Here is a 25,131-nt window from a genome sequence, read left to right as displayed (position 1 = left end):
TGGCACAGGGCACCTTACGTGATGAGGCACGCGGGCTCCATCGTGACACTGAAACAGAATCTGATGACAGTTGTGAAATGACAGGCTCTCTTCTCAGTGTTACCACCTTCCTCTTCCACACTGACTGCAGGGCCCAGACCCTTCTCTCCAGCCACCTGACTCTGACCTCCTCCGCCTCACAGCTTCCCTTCCTACGTTAAATGCAGCTGCACCTGCAGTAACCAGAACACTCACCTCTCAGTCTGTGCTGTGCTCAGTGTGTGTGCTCCTACAGCTTGCAGACAGGCCTGTTTATCCTTGCTGGTGTCCCCACGGTCAAGGCCAAATCTCCCTGCTGTCAAGAGGGCACCATCATAAGTTGTGGTTACACCAGGGGAGAAGGGCTCCTTCTGCACATCTCCATCCCCGAGGCCAGCTCTGCCCTCTCCCTGGTGTCCCATCATTTGCTGAGCCCAGAAACTTTCTCGTCCTAATTGCACTGCCTGTCGTGCCATTAGAAGGAGTGCAATGATGGCGAACAGTGTCCTTAGTGACCGGATTCTTGGACCTTGTTCCACTCTTGCCCCTTCCCCTTCCTTTCACCACCAAAGCCAAGAACAGGCTTTGAAGAATCATCTGGTCACTTCTCAACATTTTCAAAGTACAGGAAAATTGATAAAAGGTCACAAGGTGCTAGAAATAGTAGCTGGGAACTAGAGAGATGCTTAGTGGTTATTACACTTGTGTGCAAAGCCTAAGGACCCAGATTTGATACCCCAGTACCCATAAGCCAAATGAACAAGGTGTCTAGGGTTTGTTTACAATGCCTCTAGGCCCTGGACCATCCATTCTTTCTCTCCCTCTTTCTCTCTCTCCCTTTCTCTCTCCCTCTTTCTCTTTCCCTTTCTCTCTTAAATAAATAATTTTTAAAAAGTTAAATAAAAAAGAAATGCTATCTGGTCTTCAGATGTGGTACCCAGATTGGAAGGCACTGTCTGTGCATTGGTGAACTTGCTGGCTTTATGTAAATGAGCCAATTACCCCATCTCACAAGGACTCTCCTTATGGAGATATTCATGGCTAATTCTTTTCCTTCTTTCCTTCCTTCCTTATCTCTCTCTCTTGCTTCCTTCCTTTTTTCTTTTGGTTTTTTGAGGTAGGGTTTTGCTGTAGCCCAGGGTGACCTGGAATTAGTCTTAGGGTAGCTTCAAACTCATGGCAATCCTCCTACCTCTGCCTCCCTAGTGCTGGGATTAAAGGTGTGCTCCACCATGACTGACTTTATAATTCATGGGTAATTCTTATTTTGCAATACCTTTGTATTGATCTGCTTATAAATGGATTATTTTTTAGATGTATTTCTCTGAGATATCAACAACAGATTCAGAAATAACGCAGTCATCTCTCATTTTCTGAAGTGTGCCACACGTGGGATGAGAAACTGAACTCTTGTGGTCACTCGGATGGCACTGGTAAGAGACCTTCATAGTCATACTCTGGTCAGATGTGACTAGCTTTGCACCTCTAGTATGTAAAGATCAAGAAAATTAAGTCTTTGTAAATCTAGCTGAGTCATGGTCTTGTAGCAAACGATGTGCATCCATATACCTGAGAGAGGTGACTAAACCTGAGAAGAGTAAAGGTGAGGATTCACAACCCACGTTTTGCAATGAGTCCTCTAGTTTTCAAGCACTGACTCTCCCAGGTCCTACATACACCATGTTGAACATATTACATGGACTGACTAAAACCAATGTTCTCATCTACAAACTAGGAATGATACTGGCTTTTCTTTTTTAAATATTTTATATCTTATTTGAGAGACAGAGAGAAAGAGGGGGGGAGAGAGAGAGAGAGAGAGAGAATTGGCATGCCCAGGGCCTCAGCCACTGCAAAGGAACTCCAGATACTTGCGCCACCTAGTGGGCATGTTTTACCTTGTGCTTGCCTCACTTATGTCTGCCTTATGTGGTCCTGGAGAGTAGAACATGAGTCCTTTGGCTTTGCAGGCAAGTGCCTTAAGCACTAAGCCATCTCTCCAGCCCCATAAAATCCTTTCTAAGCCAGGTATGGTGGTGCATGCCTTTAACCCCAGCATTTGGGAGGCTGAGGTAAAAGGATCACTGTGAGTTTGAGGCCACCCTGAGACCACATAGTGAATTCCAGGTCAGCCTGGGCTAGTGTGGAACCCTGCCTCAAAAAAAAAAAAAAATCCTTTTCTATGCATGGACACATATGTATATTTTTTCTATCTTATTTTCACTTTTTTATGTTGAGAAAAGGTAATGCTTTACAACCCAGGGTAATGCAGATCTTTTGTTTTGTTTTGTTTTTTGTTGTTGTTGTTTGTTTTTTGAGGTAAGTTCTTGCTCTAGCCCAAGCTAACTTGGAATTTACTGTAGACTCAGGGTAGTGTTAAACTCAAGGCAATCCTCCTACCGCTGCATCCAGAGTGCTGAGATTAAAGGCATGTGCCACCACACCTGGATAGTGTAGGTCTTAGAATAGAGAGCACAGGATGGTCTTGAAGTGAGGGATAATTGCTGCCTTGGCTTACCAAGTGCTAGGCATGAGCCACCTCACTCATCCATTTTAGTGTGGTTTCTTTTTTCTTTCTTTCTTTTTTTTTTTTTTGTGGTTTTTCAAGGTAGGGTCTCAATATAGCTCAGGCTGACCTGGAATTCACTATGTAGTCTCAGGGTGGCTTTGAACTCATGGTGATCCTCCTACCTCTGCCTTCCCAGTGTTGAGGTTAAAGGTGTGCCCCACCACACCCAGCGGTTTCTTTTCTTTTAGATATTTTATTGGGCTACAGAGATGGCTTAGAACTTGAGGCATTCAACTTCGAAGCCTAAGGACCTAGGTTTCACGCCCACCAGCCAGACACTCAGGGTGGCACACCTGCACAGCGGTGCACGCGTCTGGAGTTTGATGGCCGTGTCTAGAGCCCTGGTGCGCCCATCCTGTCTCTCTTGCTCTGTCTCTCTCATGAAAACATTTCATTTATTTATTTGAGAGAGAAAGAGAGAGAGAAAAGAAAAGAGTGAGAATTGGAACATCAAGGCCTCTATCTCCTGCAAATGAACTGTAGATGCATCCACCACCTGGTGCACCTGGCTATATGTGTGTCCTGGTGAATTGAACTCAGGTCCACTAAGGCATCTCTCCAGCCTCACCTTGGTGTTTTCAGTTAGCCAACACATCATCCTTGTTGACACGATTTAAACTAAGCTGTGTTGATGAAATGATGAACTTCCTATGGACACGTACAGCTGCAGAGCCAGGTCCTGGCTGAGGACATCCCGGGCACATAAGACTTAGCAATTCATAATTTTGATAAGATTTGCCCAGTGACTCCTGATCCCTACTACTAGTCTCAGAAATTTAGAATGAAACCCTACTTTGTGATGGTGGTTGGTGGAGAGATTTCTGGGTCACTCTGGTCAACTCTGATCTCTGGTCAGTTCTTGGCTTCAGGTCACCACAACTGTTGTGAGAATAAACCCTGATGTACTTAAGAAAGATCAATGTGGTTTTGTTTCTCACATAGCATAATGGGATAAAAAGTTCTCTCAAATTTATTTATTTATTTGCAAGGAGAGAGAGAGAAACACACACAAGGAGAGAGAGAGAATGGGTGCACTAGGGCCTCTAGCTGCTGCAAATGAACTCCAGATGCAGCACCACTTTATATATCCAGCTTTACATGGTACTGGAGAACTGAACCCAGTGGGTTAGGCTTTGCAGGCAAACGCCTTAACCACTGAGCAACCTCTTCAGCCCATGAAACTTCTTTATTAAAAGGCTGCATGAAAGGGACATTTTCTCGATATTTCTTTCTTCATGAGCATGATTGATTGACTCAGCACAAAGCAGGTGTGGGTTGTATAATCAAGGGTCAGAAATTCACCCATATTTAATATGATGGATTCTTCTCTACAGAGAAACATTAAAGTGTATGGGGGGAGCACATTCTATCCAATAAAAGAAAACAAAACATGAGAAGGTGAACACTTTTAGCAGCTCTCAGCTCAGCATGGTTTTGTAGAGAAACCATTAACTTTTCAGAGAAGAAGACATGCTAGTGATGGTAGTGGAGAAGAAGAAATACCACTTAGCTACCGACCCTACCCATTACACTCTGGAACATTCTATTATATAGGAGAGAGAGAAAGAGAGAGAGAGATAGTGTGGACATGGGCCGCTCAAGACAGATTTGCATTTAATGTAGCCAAATATACAGCAATAGTGGATTCTGAAGTTACATTGTATAAAGGATTGCTAAGGAGACCCCCCCATTTTCAATAAATAGGACCATAAAGCAGTTTATGATGTAAACCAGACAGAATGTACAGGATTTCAAACTTACTGGAAAACCTCAACAGGTCTTAGATTTCTTAGTCCCCAATTTTTTTTTAAAGTAAGTCTATTATTATAAATCTTAATTGGTTTGATTTTCTGATACATTAGAAAATTAGGGTAATGCTCGGTGTAGTGTTACCCACCTATAATTACAGACAGCAAAGGATGACAGTTCTAGTTCAGACTCAGTTGCAGAGCAAATCCTTTTATTTTTAAAAAATATTTTAAAAAACCAAAACAAAATTTATTTTGGGGCTGGAGAGATGGCTTAGCAGTTAAGGGCTTGCCTGTGAGGCCTAAGGACAACAGTTTGAGGCTCAATTCCCCAGGACCCACATAAGCCAGATGCACAAAGTGGCACATGCATTTGGAGTTTGTTTGCAGTGGCTGGAGGCCCTGGCATGCCCATTCTCTCTCTCTCTCTCTCTCTCTCTCTCTCTCTCTCTCTCTTTCTCTCTCTCTGTCTGTTGCTCTCAAATAAATAAATAAAAATAATTTTTTAAAAAAAATTTTAAAATATATTTTTTAATTTTTATTTATTTATTTGAGATAGGGAAAGAGGCAGAAAGAGAAAGAGTGAGAGATACCATACCAGGGCTTCCAGCCACTGCAAACGAACTCCATATGTATGCACCACCTTGTGCAGCTGGCATTCATGGGTCCTGGGAATTGAACCGAGGTCCTTTGGCTTTCCAGGCACGTGCCTTAACCTCCAAGACATCTCTCCAGCCCCGCAAAATCCTTTTCTTAACAAAAAATTATTAGAGCAAAGCAATTCCTAAGGCATGCACCTTCCACTCATGGAGAAATGTGCGCACAATGTCATTTCTGCTTTCACTGAACTCTCCGGTTCTTAGCAGCATGGACATCTCTGCTGATCAAGACAAAGGGGCTGACAACAGCATAACTCAGGTCTAGAAAAGTTTTAATTACTGAAACTATGGACTCACGTGTCACCCTGGAACCTATGTAGAAGGAAAAAATGAAATCTCCCCAGTAGAAAAAAAGAAAACAGGCCATGAGAATGAGAGTGCTTTGTGTGGCTCTGATTTCTGGGCTGGAATTCTTTACAATCTGGGTGCTGTGAAGGTAGGAGACACGTTTGTGATGTTTATAGAGATGGAGAGCCATGGACACACTGCTCCAGCCCATTAGACTCTGGAAGATGGCATCACGAAGTGCCATGAGTGAGATGAAAAGCCATCTCATTAAGAGCCTCGATGGAGCCATATAGCAATACCCAGCATATGTGCCAACAACAGATCTGTTCACAGGACTGACTGCCATGATAAAGAACAGCAAATTGGAGCTTATCAGAGAGTTTAACATCCAAAAGAGGAGGAGGTAGGGAAGAACCTGTCCTGCAGTCTGTGGTTTGAGTTTTCTCCACAGGGTCATCCTGGGGTTGATGGTGACAGCCTGGACCATGCTGAGGAGACAGGTGGTGCAGATGGAGAGTCCTCGAGCCATCCTTCCCAGAAAAACCACAACTTTACAACCAGCATCACCTAGGAAGTTCCTAAAATAAAACACTGTGGCTATGTCTTTGATTTCCATATTACAAATAATTGTTATATTTGAAAATGCCAAGTGAATAAGGATAAGGTCTATGGGTTTTTTCTCAGTTCCCATGACAAAAATATGTACATGTCTCTCAAATATTAGAATATTGCCCATGATTCCAGGTCCAATGAGAGAAGGGAAGATTACTGTCTGGGTGAGGTGACTCCAGTGCATCTTCAGAGTTCAAACACAGGCTTAGGAGAAAAGATCTGGAAAACACAAGGAAGATTCTCTGCTAATTCTAGTGATAAGAATGGATTATGAAATATGTCAATGCACACGGTTGTTTTGTATCAGGTACCTATCATACTTTTTGGGTTTCTTCGTCTTCTTCTTGTCTTGCTGGTGATGTATTTTAAGGTTTGCTAAATTCTAGAGATTTTCTTTTACAAATGTCTCCTAGATGGTATCCATTTTATTTTTCTTTTCCTACATTAGTCAAAATGAGTTTTTGTATGTTTGTTTTCTTGTACACTAGTCAAAATGAGTTTTTGTTTGTTTGTTTTCTTGTTTGTTTTTCAAGGTAGGTTCTTGCTCTAGCCCAGGCTGACCTGAAATTCACGATGTATTTTCAGACTGGCCTGAAACTCACAGCAATCCTCTCACCTCGGCCTCCCAATTGCTAGCATTGAAGGTGAATGCAACCATGCCCAGAATATTGAGTGTTTGAGGCAGAAATCTTTTCATCAGTTTCACCTCTTACAATCATATATAACATTACTTATCAGCCTTGATTCTAGTTATCCTCCAGTGTTTGACATTCTGTGTGCCAAACTTACTGCAGGTTACTTTAAATTCTCCCTAGGTAATGTGCACATTGGCACAGCAACATACCTAACACCCACAAGTTGATCTTTGATCAACCACCATCCTTTATAGATACTAGTTGCTTATCATTTACAAATCAGCTCAGTCGTTGGTCACATACATGTTCCCTGAACTCAACAGTGTTTCCTGCATTATCTGCTTCCTTCCTACACAGGTCAGTAAGAATACTAGAGACACTTTTGAATTATCAAAGCTACATAGGCCAGCATCAGAAAGGACATGGTCAAAATTGTTTATGAGCAAGTTATAAATGAGACTCTAGGTTTAAAAATTTACATTAATCACAGGATGGTGGAAAAGCCTATGTGAGAAAAATTTTTGTTGGTCTCTTTCCTTGTGTTTTTTAAAGCTGAATGGCCTTGAGAAGTCCCTCCACTCTGGGTAACATGTGCAGCACAGTATTTATGATGTGCATGCATCATAAATACACGTATGCAGGGTGAATTCCCGAGAGTGTACCAATCCAGTGAATGATACAGACCATCCTTTAAGAAATTGATAAAATCTGATTGAATTTGTGATATTGATTTTTGATCTTATGATGGGATTATCTTTTAGATCTACTTCCCTTACCTCTATGACTTCATAACAGAATTTGTGTTAAGAATTTCCCGTTGCTTTCCAGGACTGTGCCAAGCGGGGCTGGGTAAGCCACGGCTCTGCAGTACTCTCAGGTGGCTGTTGGGAAGAGAAGTGTATGTGTTTCTCCAACAATCTTTCACAAGCTTCTGCCCTCCAGCGTTTACGAAATCACAAAGTCAAGCCTGTGTGACTCTAGTGAATTCAGCGTTTTCTGTAGGAAATGGGTGCCTGAGAGATCATTAAACCTGAGACTGATAAAGTCTGAGAAGAACGTCTTTGCCGTCAGCCATCCTGGTTGTTAAATCCTGCCTTTCCAGTTCCTGATGCATGGCTCTGAACACATTACAGGTCTCTCTACCCACAGTAACCTGGAATTGTTATGCTGACCCATGAAGGGTGTTATGAGTATTCAGTGAACAGGCCGTGTAGTGTTTAGGAAAGTAAGTGTCCAGCAAGCATTAAAATAACTGACATTAGCAGCCACCACGGTGTCATTATGGTTCTGAGTTTGCTTTCTTTTCCACTGTGTTCTATCCTTGCACACTGGGTGACACTTTGGATTTTTGAAAAGAAACCATTCAGAATGAAACAGAAGTGGAAATAAGGGCACAGAGGGCCATCCTGAGAAGATTGACGGTCACCAGATTTAAGTGAAAACTTTCACTCTCATGAGGGGACAAACAAAAAGCCATCAGAGCTGTGGAGACACTACAGGGAATAAGAACTTCCCACACACAGGTGAAATATCATCTGCGCAGACCTGATCTATCTCCTTTCCTGTGTAATGACCAGCTGTGGCACAGGACACCACACGCTGCTCTACACGGCCTCCGTGACACAGAAACAAGACTGGATGGCCGCCAGAAAATGGCAAGATGGCCACTTCACCCTTCCTCCTTGAAGTGGTGACCCAGCCTGATGTTTCTCACCCCGCCTGGCCCGGCCTGCCCCACTGCTCCCGCGCCAGGCCCAGCGCATGCAGCCGCAGGTGTGGGAGCCCTCACCTGTGCGCCCCTGCGCGCCGCCGCTGCTCCGACAGTCTGCAGGTGCCCGACAGCTCACTCCCAGGCCCTTTTCATCCCTCCTGGGTTCCCAGTGCCCCCGGCAGACTCTCACCTCCTGTCAAGCTGTCACCGCCGTGAGCTGTGGCTGTACCAGGGGAGAAGGGCTCGTTCTGTTCATCTGCGTCCCAGAGCCAGCCCTGTCCTCTCCCCGTGCCCCGGGATTTCCTGAGCCCAGAAACTTTCCGATCCTAATTGCAGCGTCTGGGCAGCTGTGAGTCATGGGCCTTAGTGACGAACAGATTCCCCAAGGACTGTGGATTCTTGGAGTTTGTTCCAGTCTTTCCCCTTCCTCTGTCATCCACAAAGCCAGAAACTTGTACAATCTCAAATAGTCAAATTCTGAACAAGTAAAAGAACACTACTTGATAGAAAAAGTAGCTAGTGTTCAGTACAGAGCAGCAGGGGACTGCCTGGAAGGTAGTGTCTGTTTATCATCTATCTGCTGGGTTTTTTTTTTTCTTTTTTTTCATGAGTCAATTCTGCCATCTTACAAGGACGTTCCTAGTCAATTCTCTTCTTCCTTGTATATTACCTTACTGTCTTTCCAACGTTCATTGTCAATCAATTCCTCTGGCCCTAGAAGCTCATAATCTTCAGTCACCGTCCAGAACCTGAGGAGGAGGGCTGTACACAATGAGCTCTTGGGTCTCTCATCAGGTCCGGATGCCTCAAGTCATTTTAAGCAGTAATACCCGCTCGTCACGTGTCCACTGGTGAACAGAGGAGAGCCAGGGACAAAGCCGCTGGACGCATCTTCACCACAGGCAGCTGTGCAGGCATGCTTCCTTGGTGTCCTCTGGTGTCTGCCCTCCCCTTCTGTGTGGCCCTTCAACTTCCCCATGTGAAGAAATGTTCTGGAATGGCAGACACTGAGATCTAATATTCAGGTGACACATTTCCTTAGCCCTGAGCACAGCTGTCCTCTTGTCATCTGAGCTGGATTAGGGGATGAGATGAGGAAAGGAGAAAGGAGGTCTCCCAACATTGCCCAAAGTCGCCGCCCTGACAGCAGAGCCTGGGGACTTGGTTACAGGCTCTCAGCAGTGTGGCCCAGGCTCTCTACGGCTCTCCCGTGTCTGCTGAAGGCTCTGCAAGCCCTGTGCTGCCTGGCGATGCAGAGCGGACACACCTCCCACCTGCCTCAGTTTTCCTCAATTTTTTTTTTTAAATTTTATTTATTTATTTATTTATTTATTTATTTATTTATTTATTTATTTGAGAGGGACAGACACAGAGAGAAAGACAGGTAGAGGGAGAGAGAGAGAATGGGCGCGCCAGGGCTTCCAGCCTCTGCAAATGAACTCCAGACGCGTGCGCCCCCTTGTGCATCTGGCTAACGTGGGACCTGGGAAATCGAGCCTCGAACCGGGGTCCTTAGGCTTCACAGGCAAGCGCTTAACTGGTAAGCCATCTCTCCAGCCCATTTTTCCTCAATTACGACTAGTTCCTCAATGTGCCATTGATGCTACCTACAATCCAAGTGTGTGTGTGTGTGTGTGTGTGTGTGTGTGTGTGTCTGTGCATAAACATGTCACAACCACATTGTTTACTATGTGCACAGCTCTTGTAAAGACCTACTGAAAATCTAAGCCCTGGAGACTTGATAATGTAGACAACAGCCTCCTAAAATCTCTGCACAGTGCATGTGAGAAGATGAACGTATGGTTGATAATGACCTACAGATGCTCAGAGACACGCTTATCAAGTATTTAGAGTTCCCTCTAAATTCCTTTTTGCATGCCTGCATGTGATTGTGCTAGAAACCAAAATACCTACTATGCTTGTAGCAATAATATATGCACTGGGAAGAAAAATATACTTGCTTTCATAATAAAAGATTAAATAAGTTCAATGAATTTTAATGTCTGCTTTAAAATAATTATTTGTTTATTTAAGACAAGGGAGGGGGAGAAAGAGACAGTCACTGAAAGTGAACTCCAGACACAAGCGCCTCCTTGTACGGCTGGCTTACATGTGTACTGGGGAGTCAAACATGTGTCCTTTGGTTTTTCAGGCAAGTTCCTTAACCACTAAGCTACTTCTCCAGCCCTCTATTTTTTAAATTGTGCTTTATTGTGAAATTATGTTCCAATCTAATTTCATGAGACTTTTCATCTATGCTTTTTCCAGAGATCTTTGTTATTTTGTCCCAGGAATACATGTCTTACCTCCATTTCATGTTAGTTTTTGGACATGGCATAAGATCATTCAACTTTCACCTGTCTGTATAGGAATATCCAGTTTTCCCCTGTGTCAGTTGTTCGCGTTTGTTTGTTTTCCTCACTATTGAAAAGTCCTGGTGTTCATGTCAGACTTCACTGTGTCACACACGCATGCACGCACTCCTGGACCTCAGAGCACTCCATGAACCAACACGGTTTTCTCCGTGGCAATGCTGCACCAGGCCTCCAAGCTTTGACCTCTGGAAGTCTCAGTCCTTCAGGTTTGTTCTTTCTCAGATTGTTTGGCTATTCTAGCTGTCATGAAGTTCCTTAAAATTAAGGTTGTACGTTTCTATGTTTGCCAAAGATATTGTTCAAGTGTTGGTAGAGTTGCATTAACTGTAGATTTCTATGGTGGTATTGACATAATCATAATAGGAAATATTGTAATCCATGCGTGTGTGATGTCTTTCCATGTACTTTTATATCCATGCTATTTGCTTTTCAATATGAAAGAAATTTTTACAAGTTTGGGTAAAAACGTTTTCCCAAACATTTCATTTTTTTTTGTATATTTCTTTAAATGAAATGTTTCTCTTAACTTCCTTTCCAGATATTTGGAAAATGTATTTTATTTTTATTGTCTTATTTATTACAGAGAGAGAGATCGAGTGAGAGCAAGAATGAATATGGACGTGCTGGGGTGTCTAGCCACTGAGAACAGACTCCAGGTGCATATACCACTCTGTACATCTGACTTTTGTGGGTACTGGGAAATTGAACCTGGTCCCTTTGGCTTCAATGGCTGGCCTGAAATTCACTATGTAGTCTCAGGGTGGCCTTAAACACATGGCAATTCTCCTTCCTCTGCCTCCTGAGCTCTGGGACTGAAGGTGAGCACCACCATGCCAGCATCATTTCTCATGTTTTTGCTAAGTTTAAAAAAGTTCTATCTGGGCTAGAGAAATGGTGCTGGAGAGATGATGGTTAAGGCACTTGTCTGTGAAGCCCAAAGACCCAGGTTTGATTCCCCAGTAGCTACGTAAGCCAGATGCACAGTGTGCCACATGTGAATTGAGTTCTTTTGCAGTGGCTGGAGGTCCTGGTGCATCCACTCTATCTCTATCTCTATCTCTATCTCTATCTCTATCTCTATCTCTATCTCTATCTCTATCTCTATCTCTATCTGCTTCTAACTCTCTCTCTCCCTCTGTCCTTCAAATAAATTAAACATACAAATGTCTTAAAAGGGCAATTCTATCATTGTGACTACGTGTAAAATGTAATAATACTGGGACTTACAGATATAAAATAAGTTAAGAGCTTATGATTTTTATGAATCTTTTTGTTTGGACTTGAAAGATACTGCATTTTAAAAATGATCTTGCTGGTGTGGTGGTGCACGCCTTTAATCCCAGCACTCGGAGAGGCAGAGGTAGGAGAATTGTGAGTTTGAGGCCACCCTAAGATCCTAAGACTAAATAGTGAATTCTAGATCAGCCTGGGTTAGAGCAAGACTTGACCTAAAACAAAACAAACAAACAAAACCCTGATCTTATACACATTAAGGTGACTGGAAAAGATGACTCGGTGTCGAGGGGTCCGCTTTTAAAGTCATGTATCCATCCTTCATGACGTTGTCATGCGCCAGATGTGAGAGGCAAATCCCATGTGGCCTTTACTCCTCTTACCCTGCATCAGTTACTTTCCATCCACACACCAGAGTTTCTTGTTACACTAAAGAATCTAGGGGAATCTCTGTTTCAATACACTATCTTATTACCTTTATCAAAAAGAATGAGTTTCCTAATAATTACTTACAAATATTGGTTTTAGAACTATTGGCTATAAATATTTCATCTGCAGAGACTCAAGCCTTCACAAGTTAATCATATACAAACCACATGATAATGAAAATTATCCAAGTACCTCTCTGGATAATACATGCACAACATCCACATGATAATTGGTTACCTGCTGATTGAAATAATTTTTTTCTCTTAAGGTTTTTATAACTATCAATTATTAGCATTCTCAGGCAGTATATGGAGTTGAGTAATCACCTGTGGGAAGTGTTTGCACCAAATAGTCTATACTCTGATGTATTATTATGCCTAACCTCCAGAAGTGAGTTTCCTGTCATTCTCACAGTTACAAGCATGTAAACAGGCAAAAGAAGACATCTAAAACAACAAAAATTCATGTATCATTGGCTAGAAGCTAAGTATAAAACAAAAATCTACTAGCAGTGGCTTATATAAATATGTGTCTGAATAAATAAATACATGGTGAAGAAGGCACACAGCTTCCTTACAGAATAACTCTGAATGACTTATGTAGATACTCTCTGTCTAGAAAATGGGTCTTTATTGTTCCCCCTTAAGTGAGAACTGGTTTAAGTGCTTTATTGCAAAAGAACATAGAAATAAAGAAAATAGTAACATCATGTAAAGGGGAAATTTGACAAGTAATCAAGTTGAAAGTTACCAGTGATGTCACTTTATTAGCACTCACTCAATATGAACTCTTTATTTGTATCATTGAACTTACTTTAAGTATGTTATAAAGACACCACATCCAAGTATTATGACACTGTAGATTATGATTTTGCTTTTTAAAAAATATTTTTATTTATTTGTTTGCAAGCAGAACAAGAGAGATAGAAAGGGGCTGGGAGGAATGGCTTAATGGATGGAGCACTTGCCTGGAAGCCTAAGAAGGTAGGGTCAATTCTCCATTACTCATGTAAGCCAGATGCCCAAGGTGGTGCATACATCTGGAGTTTGTTTGCAGTGGCTAGAAATCCTGGTGCCCATTCTCTCTGTCCTTCTTTCTCTCTAAATAAATAAATAAAAGAGAGATAAGATATATAGACAGAGAGAATGGGTGTAATGGGGCCTCTAGCCACTGCAAAGGAACTCCAGGTACATGTGCCACTTCATGCATCTGGCTTTACGTGGGTCCTGGGGAATCGAACCCCAGTAGTTTGGTTTTGCAGGAAAGCACCTCAATTGCTGACCTATTTCTCCACATTAGGACTTTGTTTTATACGTTATAACAATTGTACATATAGAGCTGGGTGTGGTGGTGCATGTCTTTAATCTCAGCACTCAGGAGGCCTCACAGGTAGGAGAGTCACTGCAAGTTCCAGGCCAGCATGGGGCTACAGAGTGACTTCCAGGTTGGCCTGTGCTAGAGTGAGACCCTACCTCCCCCAGCCCCAAAATGTGTGTGTGTGTGAGAGAGAGACAGAGAGAGAAAGAGAGCACTTGAGATTCATGGTACACATTTGGAGGTCTGAAACAACCTCAGAAGGTCTGTCTTCTCTCTCCACCCTGGCTGAGACAGGGTCTAACTTCTTATTTGCGTATGCTTCGTGTGTGTCAGTCTGTCCGGCCTGCAAAGGCCTAGAGTCTCCTGGGTCATGAGCCACCTGAGATCCTGCTACACCTGGGTCCTGGAGGAGTTGAGCACAGACCAGCAAGCTTGCAGGTGATTTTAAAGGGCGAGCCACACCCCCCGCCTGGGATTAGGGTTTTGATATGAATTTGAGAAAGCACTTCACCTCTGTGGTGCGGTTTCTCCTCTTCATAACCTGCTGATTTACGAGTCATCCCTACTGAAAACATCAGACACAGGTTACATTACATTCACAAAAAGTACACTCATACTATTCAAATTTGTCAGTGTCACGAAACACAAGGAAAGGCTGAATGATACCAGAGTCACTGAAGCAGTAATTTTGTCCACAACCAGCTGTTGAGAGCCAATTGTGTGTCAGGCTGAGTGACACACACGGCTGCTTCAAGGAACAGCGGATGTGACTGTTAGTTCCCGAAGCTTCACATCTAATAAGGAAAACACAGAAGTGCTCCCTAAAAGACAACTACAAACATGTCTGCGGTCTTTGGAAAACACACTGAGGCACAAAAACATTCATACTAATTTAAAATACTATTGTGATGTACCTGCTATGTTTTTGCATTTCTCACAGTGTAGTCAATTAAAATATCAGTCTTCTGTGACAATATGAATTTTCTTTCTTTTGGTGGGGGGGCGGGAGAGGGAGAGAGAGAGAAAGAAAGAATTGACACACCAGGGCCTCAGCTATTGCAATCGAACTCCAGACACTTGTGCCTCCTAGTGGGCATTTGCGACCTTGCAATTGCCTCAGCTTAGGGTGGCTGGCTTACTGGTGATCTGGGGAGTGCAACATAGGACTTTAGGTTTCACAGGCAAGCACCTTAATGTACTAAACCGTCTCTCTAACCCCTCTTTGGATTTTTAATAATTATTTATTTATTTGACAGAGAACGAGGGAGAGGGAGAGAATGAATTGACACATCAGGGCCTCCAGACACGGCAAATGAACTCCATATGCATGTGCCCCCTTGTACATCTGACTAACATGGGTTCAGGAGAATCAAACCTAGGTCCTTTGGCTTTGCAGACAAATGCCTTAACAGCTAAGTTATCCCTCTAGTCTCCTCCTATTTTTAAATAATAAAATATTTCACAGCAATCTCATGCTTTTTCATACTGTGAAATGCCATCTGTGCATCAATCCATTGATATTACAGGTAAACTTAATGATTTGGAGACATTGACCCTATGTGCTTCTTTTTTCCCAGCATCCCTAACTGAGCTCAGGAAAGCACTATCCTTATCTAGTTCCTGGGACTGTTTTCAAGGGCCCCTGTCTGAGACTGAGGACACAACACCTCTTTCAGGAGCATTGAGTCCATGGTAACAGAGGCTGAGAGAAGGTTTCCCATCTGTCCAACCTGGTGACCATTTTCCTGCAGGGAGGAAGTCCAGGAAGACCTGGCACTGAGCCACTGGTCAGCCTCAGCAGAGCTGTGGACAGGAGCGTGCGTGGGGATCTGAGCTGGCCATTCCGCTGGCTCTCATCCTGGGTGCAGAGGAGACTCATTCTGCACCCAGTGCTTGTGCATTCGCTGCTCACGATCTGTATGGCCAAGTGATTGGAAAGTCAAAAGCAGCGCATTCTGATCAAGTTGCCAGAGAAGGAGGTGTTTTAGATAGAGTTTGATAGAGCCTGTTAGAAGGCCATTAGGACAGAGGAGCAAGGTTGGAAGTATTCCACAGAGATCTTGGCCAGCTTGCTCAGAGCTGGCTGTTCAGAATTCTCAGGCATCAGGCAAGGGAGTCCATCCTCAGTTTCCCCTTGGACTGTTTTCCTGTTTGTCATCACAGGGATCAACAGATCACCACACACAGATGGGGTCTGTCTCACTCCCTGGTGCAATGAGTCTAAAAAACTTACCTCTGGCCTTACAGATAGCTTTTAGGAGTCTTGGGGTTCACACCCAGGAAGAGTGTGGACCGGGAGCTGGTGGAGGACAGATCAGAAAGCTGAGAGGTGGAGGGCGGAGGTGGAGACACCAGCAGGACAGCTGGCAGCCCTGCACAGACGTGAAGGCTGCACGCGGCTGTCTGCCCTGGGAAGGACAGTGAGTGAGGGCACGCGGCTCTGTGTGCAGCCACACCATCCCCTGTCTGTCAGGAAGGGTCCCCTGCATACAGAGGAGGAAGCTGAGCCGGATGTGAGTTGAATCATCATCCCCTGTTATATCCAACTGTGGCTGAGCATGGAGCAGGTGACCCCTCTCCAGATCTTCACAAGTGCTTGGACCGTGTGCTCCCCAATACCTGAATTAAGACTTCAGGAGTTCAGGGATCCTGACCTGATCTAGAGCTCAGCACAGAGATGGTGATTCCACAATGTGAAGGAAATATATATATATATGTCTCCTTCTTCTTTACCATTAATCCCAATCTTACTTCCATGCTTTTTTTTTTTTTTTTAAACCAGTTGTGTTAAGTTAGGGTTGCTTGATGATCATAAGTGCCTGACAGTTGACTGTGGAATGGGAGTTATCAGTAGCTACTCCACTGATCAAACTGACTTCTCCTTTCCCAGCAATCGTCAGCTAATCTGGGAACTGTGAGATTTCATGTATCCTTTGTCCTTCAGTGGTGAAATATTGGCCAACTTGGTCTTTACAGGAAACCATGGTGCTATGATGAATTTATGAGAGCAATGGCCATGTTGCCTCCATAATATCCCATGTTTTATATTTTATTAATCATTTTTATTCATTCATTGATTTATTTATTTGTAAGCAGAGAAGGATAGAGAGAAGAGAGAATGGGCCACATGCATGGGTCACCTTGTGCATTTGGCTTTATGTGGGTACTGGGGAATCTAACCTGGGCGATAGGCTTCGTAGACAAGCTCCTTCACTGCTGAGTCATCTCTCCCCATTTTAATCACATACTTGACCACTGTGCAACCTGCACCTATTCTTTAGTCAGCCTCCTGGAAGTTTCCTACTCCACTCTCTGATTCATGTGGGCATAGCTCTGCTCTCTGCACATCTCCTAATGTCTCCTCTATGTCTTTACAGCATCTCCCCAAGACAGGATTAGGGCTCCAAATCTGTGTAAGCTGTGAGGTGAAGTACTCAGAGGCAGTGTGGCAAGTTGTGACTGATTCTCTAGTTCAGGCGATGGACTGCCAATGCAGTGTGCTTTGAAGACATGGCTTCCAGCCCCACCTTCGTTGAGTGCGCACTTGGAGGCTTTCAGAGGTCCCTTCCTGGGATGTGCTCTGGGTTGAGTTCCAGTCAGCAACCCTGCTCATTGTGCCTCTCTCTCCGTGTCTTCTCCTCCGTGCTTCTCTCCCCTCTTATATTTCTTCCTTTTACAAGGGTGCTCTTCAATTTGTGGCATTAATTTTCAACTGTCAGGGGGGAAAGTTTCCATCTATTTCTCTCTCTGTCTCTCTCTAGTGTTCTCTTGGTATTTAACTAATTCCTCAACAACACTTTTGATTTTAACCAGTTACTATAATCTATGCTAAATCCTTCCAAAATCAACTTAATAAGATTGTAAATGTAAGAAGTCTGGAGAGATGGCTAAGCGGTTAAGGCACTTGCCTGCAAAGTCTAATGACCAGGGAGGGTTTGATTCCCCAGTACCCATGAAAAGCCAGGTGCACAAAGTGGCTCATGCATGAGGAGTTTGTTACAACTAGCTGCTAGAGACCATGGCATGCCTATTTTTTTTTGTCTCTCTTTCCATTTGCAAATAAATAAATAAAATATGTTTTAAACAGAAGAGACAGGGAGAAATATTTGAAGACAATGGAGATAAATATCAGTGAAGGAGAAAGCGAAGAAAGGAAAGAAGTGGGCAGAAAGAGGTAGTGAAAGAGCGGATGAGTGAATGAGAGGTGGCACACCGCTTTAATCCCTGCATTCTGAAGGCAGAGGTATGTGGATTGCTGTCAGTTCATGGTCACCCTGAGACTACATAGATAATTTCAGGTTACCCTGAGCTAGAGCAAAACCCTGACTTGAAAAATAAAAGTAAAGAGAGAGGATGTCAAGGGCACACATATACCAGCACACATACAAGCATGCATACACAAATGAAAAAATGTACAAAAATCAACACATAGCCATACCAAAAAGTGAACACTCATTAAGCACTATTAGAAAGAGCAGATATATATATATACCAAAATGTTTATAAGAATTTTATCATAATACATTAGAAATATTATTTGTTTCTTATTTTATTTTATTTTGAGGTAGGGTTCCACTCTAGCCTAAGCTGACATAGAAACTCACTCTGTAGTCCCGTCTGGCCTAGAACTAACAGCAGTCCTCCTACCTCTGCCTCCCAAGTGCTGGGATTAAAGGCATGTACCACCAAGCCTGGCATAGAGATATTATTTACATAATAGGTTGTAAGCCTATCTTTTGTCAATTGTCAAATTTTATATTTAGTGACTATAAGGTATATTAAATGTCAATAAGTATTTTAAAATGTATTAGTTGACTCATTGAAATGGGGAAGTAAATTAATGGAGAATGGAGTTTCAAAGAGGAGGGTGGGGGGCTGGAGAGATGGCTTAGTGGTTAAGCACTTGCCTGTGAAGCCTAAGGACCCCGGTTCGAGGCTCGGTTCCCCAGGTCCCACGTTAGCCAGATGCACAAGGGGGCGCACGCGTCTGGAGTACGTTTGCAGAGGCTAGAAGCCCTGGCGCGCCCATTCTCTCTCTCTCTCTCCCTCTGTCTTTCTCTCTGTGTCTGTCGCTCTCAAATAAATAAATAAATTTAAAAAAATTTAAAAAAAAGAGGAGGGTGGGGGGAGGGAGGGTATTATCATGGGGCATTTTTTATAATCATGGAAGTTGTTAATTAAAATTTGGGAAAAAAAAAAACCTGTTAGACTAAGGGGAAAAAAAATCTATTACTCATGCCAGGTGTGGTGTCTCATACCTTTAATTCCAGCACTTGGGAGGCAGAGGTAGGAGGATCATCGTGAGTTCAAGTCCACCCTGAGACTACATAGTTCGTTCCATGTGAGCCTGGGCCAGAGTGAGACCCTACCTCAAAAAAACAAAATAATAAAAATAATAATAATGTATTACTCAGATATTTCCCTATATTATATATGTGCTCCAATTCTTTGTTGTATGTATCCATTTAAATGAACTAAGAACTGAATTCTTCCTTTGAATTCATGTAGAAGTTGATCATTCTGTGGCTCTGACAAGAAAGAGTAAGTGTAGCAGAGAGTGCCCAGACACTTACCAGTAAGAGCTACAAACAAGCCACAACCTGTTTTCAACTTCATTTATTCACTTAACCATTCTGGAAAGTGATAGATTCACTTTCATCATTTTTATCAACAGAGAAAACAAATATGCCTAGTTTTCCTGATAATCCCTAGTTGCTTATATTCCTATGGAGAAGCATCATGAATATAATTACATGTCCTTTACAGCATTTACACCCTGTTACTTTTGTACTGCAATTCTATTCACTGACATTACATTGTACATCATTCTAAGTGAAGACAATTGAACTCATCAATCTTTCACAAACTCCATAAAATCCTGGCTGTGAAAGGATACTTACCATGTTTTCAAGAAGGCCAAAATTCACTCCGTATACTAATGCATAAGTTGTTTTCTTTCGGAAATATATGGATTTCTTCTTGACTGGGTTTTCAAAGAGCAAATGTATCTGTAGTATCAGGTATAATATATGCAATGTCTTGAAAACTGGACAAATGTACTAATAATTTCAATATAATCTAATAAATCTATCTTATGCTTTCTCTCATCAAAATCATCGTAATATTAAAAAAAAAACACAAAAGAGCAGTTTCACAAATATAGTGAAAGCCACTTCTTGAGGGTGGACAATGGTAAAATGAGATTTCCATGCCACCCTAATTTGCTAAGATCTCTATGTCTTCTCAGGGTTGAATAGCACCAGGATTATTTTCTGAGAATGGATGCATGTTGAAGCTGCTTGGATTTGATTTTCATTGAAATGTGTAGTGGCACACGCCTTTAATCCCAGCACTTGGGATGCAGAGGTAGGAGAATCACAATGAGTTCAAGGACACCCAGAGACTTCATAGTGAATTCTAGGTCAGCCCCGGGCTAGCATGAGACCCTATCTTGAAACCCGTCCACACCCCAATAAAAGAATTTCAAGTTCTTTCAAACTTACTTTGCCAACAAATTAGTGAAGCAAACATTGTCTCATTTTCTCCCAACACAGAGCGTGCCGACATTCAGCCAGCTGTCCATCCCTGTGAATCAGCACAAAGGGACTGAGAGTTGCATAGCCAAGGACTAGGAACTGTTGAATATTTACCATCAAGTAGTTTTTATCTAAAAACAAACTTAAGAGGAGAGAACAAACACAATCTGCCCAGTAGAAGAAGAGAAAGCACAGCATAAGGAGGAGGACATTCCGAGCAGCTCTCAGCTCAGGGGGAGTTTGGTGGAGCAGCTTGGGGTTCCGCAGGTAGAGGACATGCTGGTGGTGCCTGTGCAGAAGCAACACCATGTACCCGCTGGCCCCGCCCATGACAGCCTGAGACAGGGCATCTCTGAAGACCATGAGAGAGAGGTGAATCCATTTTGTTTTCTGGCTTTCTGGTAGGAAATAGCAATAGCTGTCATTATTAAGTTGTGATATGTTTAGGCTTCTGCTTGAGATGGAACGGAGTAAGTTTGTGCTTATTAAAGAATTGAGCATCCAAAAGGATGAGAAGAATAGAAGGATGTGCCATGGTGATTGCAGCTTGAGCCTCCTCCAGCCAGAAGCTCTGGGACTGATGGTGACAGCCTGGACCAACGCCAGGAGACTGCTGGTGCAGATGGAGAGGCCCCGGGCCACCCGCTCCAGATAAACAATCATCTTACAGCCTATGTCACTCAGGAAGTTCCTCAAACCCAACTCTGCTACTGCATTTGGCAATCCTTTTGCAAGAATGATTATGATATTTGTCAAAGCCAAGTGGATGAGAATGAGGTGTATTGATTTCTTCTCAATCTTTTCCCCACCACTCAACATATAATTTACAGAAACAGAGATGTTACCCATAATACCAAGTCCAGTCACAAACAGGAAAATTATTCCCTTCACAAAGTTCAAAGCCATTTCCTAGTTCTACAGCGTCTTGTATGCAGCAAAAGCAACACTTTCAAAAATCATCAGTAATGGTGGATATGAATCAGAAAAATATTTCATGTAATTGAAATTTTGGTGCTGTAAAAGGAGCAGTCATGACATATGTAATGTTGCATATTTGGTCTCCCAGATATTCCTTACCCTGTGGAATCCATGAGCTCCTTTTTTTTTTTTTTTTTTTTGAAAGAGTGTGAAAGAGGTAAAGAGGGAGAGAGAGAATTGACATGCCAGGTACTCAACCAGTGCAAATTTGAACCCAAATACCCTGAACTAGAATTCCTCCATGGCTTGTTATCTACCATGTTATATTCTTATTTATTTACTGCAGAGAGAAGAGAAAACAGAGAGAGAATGGGCATTCTAAGGCCTCCAGCCACTGAAAATGAAATCCAAATATATGCACCACCTTGTGCATCTGGCTTATGTGTGACATGGGGAGTCAAGCTTGGGTCCTTAGGCTTCACAGGCAAGCCCTTTAACCACCAAGCCATCTCTCCAGCCCACTCCATTTAATTGTAAAAGTTGCTGCATGTGGTTTATGCATCTCCTTCCCACATCACACATGCAGACACTGAGAATCCTGTTGCTTCAACATTTGGGACTTTGTTCCATGGTCCTTTGTCAATAATATCTTCGTTTGGTTAAGCATTGCAAGATTGTAACTGGAGAGATGGCTTAGTGGTTAAGGCACTTGCCTACAAAGCCTAAGATCTTACCCATGTTTGACTCCCCAGGTCCTACATAAGTCAGTCACACAAGAATGAGGTCTCACATGTGCACAAGGTGGCACAAACATCTGGAGTTTGTTTGCACTGGCTGGAGGCCCTGGGGCACCAATTCTCCATCTCTTTCTTCCTCTCTGTCTCTCTCTCTCTCTCTCTCTCTCTGTTTTAAAAAAAAATAAAAAGAGTTCCCAGGTTTCTGTTTGGCTTCAGAGCTTTACATCTTTGATGCCTGATCCTTAACATTTTTGGATTTCTGGATCATAACCATCTTGTAATTTCTTTGCCCCCAAATGTTTAGTAGTTGGTAAATAGTCCTCATTATCAAGTCAGACTGTATAAACGTCCCAAAGAGACACTATCAGTTAGAGCTGAAACAGCCTCTGATCTGAAAGAAATCTACATGACTAATGACTACCAGAGTGAAGGAAGGGAGGGTGCCTGAGAGGAGAACCTTGGGGTGCATCCTGAGGGGGCTTCAGGAGAAGTCTGACCTCCCCCAGATAAACAGAGTTCAAGGGCCTCTAAGGGACTCTAGAACACTCTTCTGTGTGTCGGTGTGTTGAGCAGTGAGGATCAGAGAAGATTTGGTCATGTGTGGTGTGCTGTCATGCCACAAGGGCCATTTTTGAATGTGAATCTTTAGTATTGGCTATAAGCAGCAAGAAGGTCAGGGTTCCATGGATATGAAAATAAGTCCTTCCATTTGGATATCACTGGGAAAAACAATGCTGTCAGCTAACTTTCTCACCTGCTGAATCCCTGCTTTTCTGAACATGGCAACAGTAGGGATAATTTAATCTTTATCATCCCAAGCTGATTTTCAAACTTCAAGGATATTAGCCTTTTGCATATTAAAAACTCCATCTAAGATCTTGTTTGAACCATGACAGAATGTCCAGAATAATGGACACCAGGATGTTTGTTACTTCCCTGAGATTGCATGTATTCTGTCTACGTGGAGTGAGATTCTACAAAGCTTCCTCCACTTCTGCCCACTAAATATTGAAGGACTGCTTTAGACTTGTCAGTGCTGAAAGTCCCTGGAAGAAGAATCAATGTGGTGAAAGAGGTTTGACCTCATTGGAACCAAGTAGTCCCATGACTTCATGAATATCAGTTATTGCTTTTTAACTGATTCCCTACTTTTATGTATGGGGAGACCAAAGAATAAATAAATGCGTTAAAGGAAATAGTACATGGTTCTGGAAAACATATATTACACAATCCTATAATCTAGCACATTATGAATAATGTATATTTTCAAAAGAAGCACAATAGCACCAGTAAAACAAATTGGGTATCTGTTCAAATATTGGAAGATCTTAGAAATGATTGCTATTCAAATATATCAAAATTGTGATAAACTGGGATAAGAGACATGGCTCAGAGGCTAAGGGTTTTGCCTGCAAAGCCTAACAACCAGAGTTTGATCTCCCAGTACCAACGTAAAGCCAGGTGAATAGTGGTGCAGGCATCTGGAGTTTATTGACAGCATTTGGGGGCCTGGTATACCTATTCTCTCTAGCTGTATCTTCTCTCTTTCTCTCTCCTTCAAACAAATAAATAAAAATACTTAAAAATTGTGATGAACTTACCAGTTTGTTATTTTGTTCATATGTTCTTCCAGGGAGTCCTATTTTGTCTAGTGTTTGCTTCATGTTTCCAAACTGTTAGAGATCTGTTGGAGATTTGACGCCTCTGAGATACTTAAGACTTCACTTATTTTTCTTCTTGGGTGACTGAAAACAATATTGTAAAAGGAGCAGGTCACTACTGTCCCAGATTACCTTGATAAACAGCATAGGACAGCATTTTAAAAGACAGAATTTGCATCCAGATTAATGGTTAGTGCCCTATCTAAATCTTTCTTCCAAGAGGTTGAACAGGTAGTGACACACATCTCACACTCAGTGTTCTCATCCCAAATGATAGGGTTCTGCTCCTTGCTGCATAAAAGTAGGATGAAATGAAAGTTAGTTTCTTTAATACTGATTTGCATAAATGACAAATTCATAGCAGGATTTCTCCAAATAATAAATGCATTTTTAAAAATCAAATTTGTAGTGTGGCATGGTGGTGCATGCCTTTAAATCCCAGCACTCAGGAGGCAGAAGCAGGAGGATCACTGTGAGTATGAGGCCACTGTGAGATTACATAGTGAATTTAAGGTCAGCCTGGACTAGAGTGAAACTCTACCTCAAAAAACAAAAACAACAAATTGTTACTATAAGTAATTAAGTTGACCTACATCAGTGGTATATTTATGCTTTAGAATAAGGGAAACTTAAGGATGGATGTAATAGGAAAAACATTAATATTAGTCATTTCTAATTTGGGAAATGCAAATTAGGAACCTTATAGAAAGACCTACCCTGAGCTCTCTAGTGATACTAGATCCTTAGCATAGGCTCAAAGCATTCACATATTTCTGAAGTAACTTTTGCTAGATTGGCCCTCTCTGTCCTCCTCACCCTATGAACAGACCCTTAAATATCAGAGGAGTCAAGGTCTTAAAGCTTAGAAGCCCTCTCATTAACTCCCCTGCATAGCCAAAGAGAACTTAAGATTTATGCTTCTAAGGAAATTTTACCTGGCATGTAAGAGTGAATTACCATGGTTGCAGGGTGAAGGAAAACTCTTGTGTTTGCTCCTCTGAAGATAAGGCTTTCTGGGACTGATCAGACTGCAGTATTTTAGGAGGTCTCCCCTAACATTAAATACTGTGAAGACTTCGGTTTGCAGCCATCTCCCTGTCAGAAGAGGGCCCTCTGCAGTGTCTCAGTCCCTGAAGGACAACTTTGGCTCTTCCTCCACAGTTACTATGCTAGTTTGTCTGAGATGTTTTCTCAGGATCAGTTAGGGGCTGTTACGTGAAGTGAGAAGTTGAACAACAATGAAAGTTTATTTATACATCTGGAATGTGTCATTTACCAGACCTGTCTTCACCTCCCAAAGTGTCAAGCTGAGACCCAGCACATAGGACAGCTTCTGAGACAGAATAAGTGACCCCGTTTTCTTTCCATAGTTATTCTATGACCATGTAAATAAGTATAAATGATGGTCAGTCTTAAACTGGGCACTCTACTTTCTGAGTAGGTCCCAACATTGAACCTGGAAAGAGCCTTGTTCACCTATGTCCACTGCAGTTAAAGGTCTTTACCATACGTGATTGTTTTATTCCTTGCTTATGAAACTCAGAAACCACTTCTTTGTTTTTTTCCTCGTAAAACTGCTGTCATGAAAATCTTAAAGGATACTTCTGTAGTTCATCTATATCAAAGAAAAGAGGACAGGATTCATTGCTGGTTAAGACTGTTAACGACTTTCCTCCCCCAGTGAA

General features: G+C 42.4%; 1 protein-coding gene and 1 pseudogene across 1 annotated transcript; both read right to left on the bottom strand.

Moving 5' to 3' along the window:
• Positions 1-5,175: 5,175 nt before the first annotated feature.
• Positions 5,176-6,081, bottom strand: LOC101612434 (putative vomeronasal receptor-like protein 4). The gene has a single exon (XM_045132826.1). The coding sequence runs from the start codon at positions 6,076-6,078 to the stop codon at positions 5,176-5,178; it is 903 nt and encodes a 300-aa protein (XP_044988761.1). The 5' UTR covers positions 6,079-6,081.
• An 8,129-nt stretch (positions 6,082-14,210) lies between these two features.
• Positions 14,211-21,036, bottom strand: LOC101612142 (annotated as a pseudogene).
• Between the last annotated feature and the right edge of the window lie 4,095 nt (positions 21,037-25,131).

The sequence above is a fragment of the Jaculus jaculus genome, chromosome 13 (assembly GCF_020740685.1).
Source record: "Jaculus jaculus isolate mJacJac1 chromosome 13, mJacJac1.mat.Y.cur, whole genome shotgun sequence".
Taxonomy (NCBI): Eukaryota; Metazoa; Chordata; class Mammalia; order Rodentia; family Dipodidae; genus Jaculus; species Jaculus jaculus.
The sequence above is the reverse complement of the archived record's forward strand: the minus strand, read 5'-3'. Positions and strand labels throughout refer to the sequence as shown.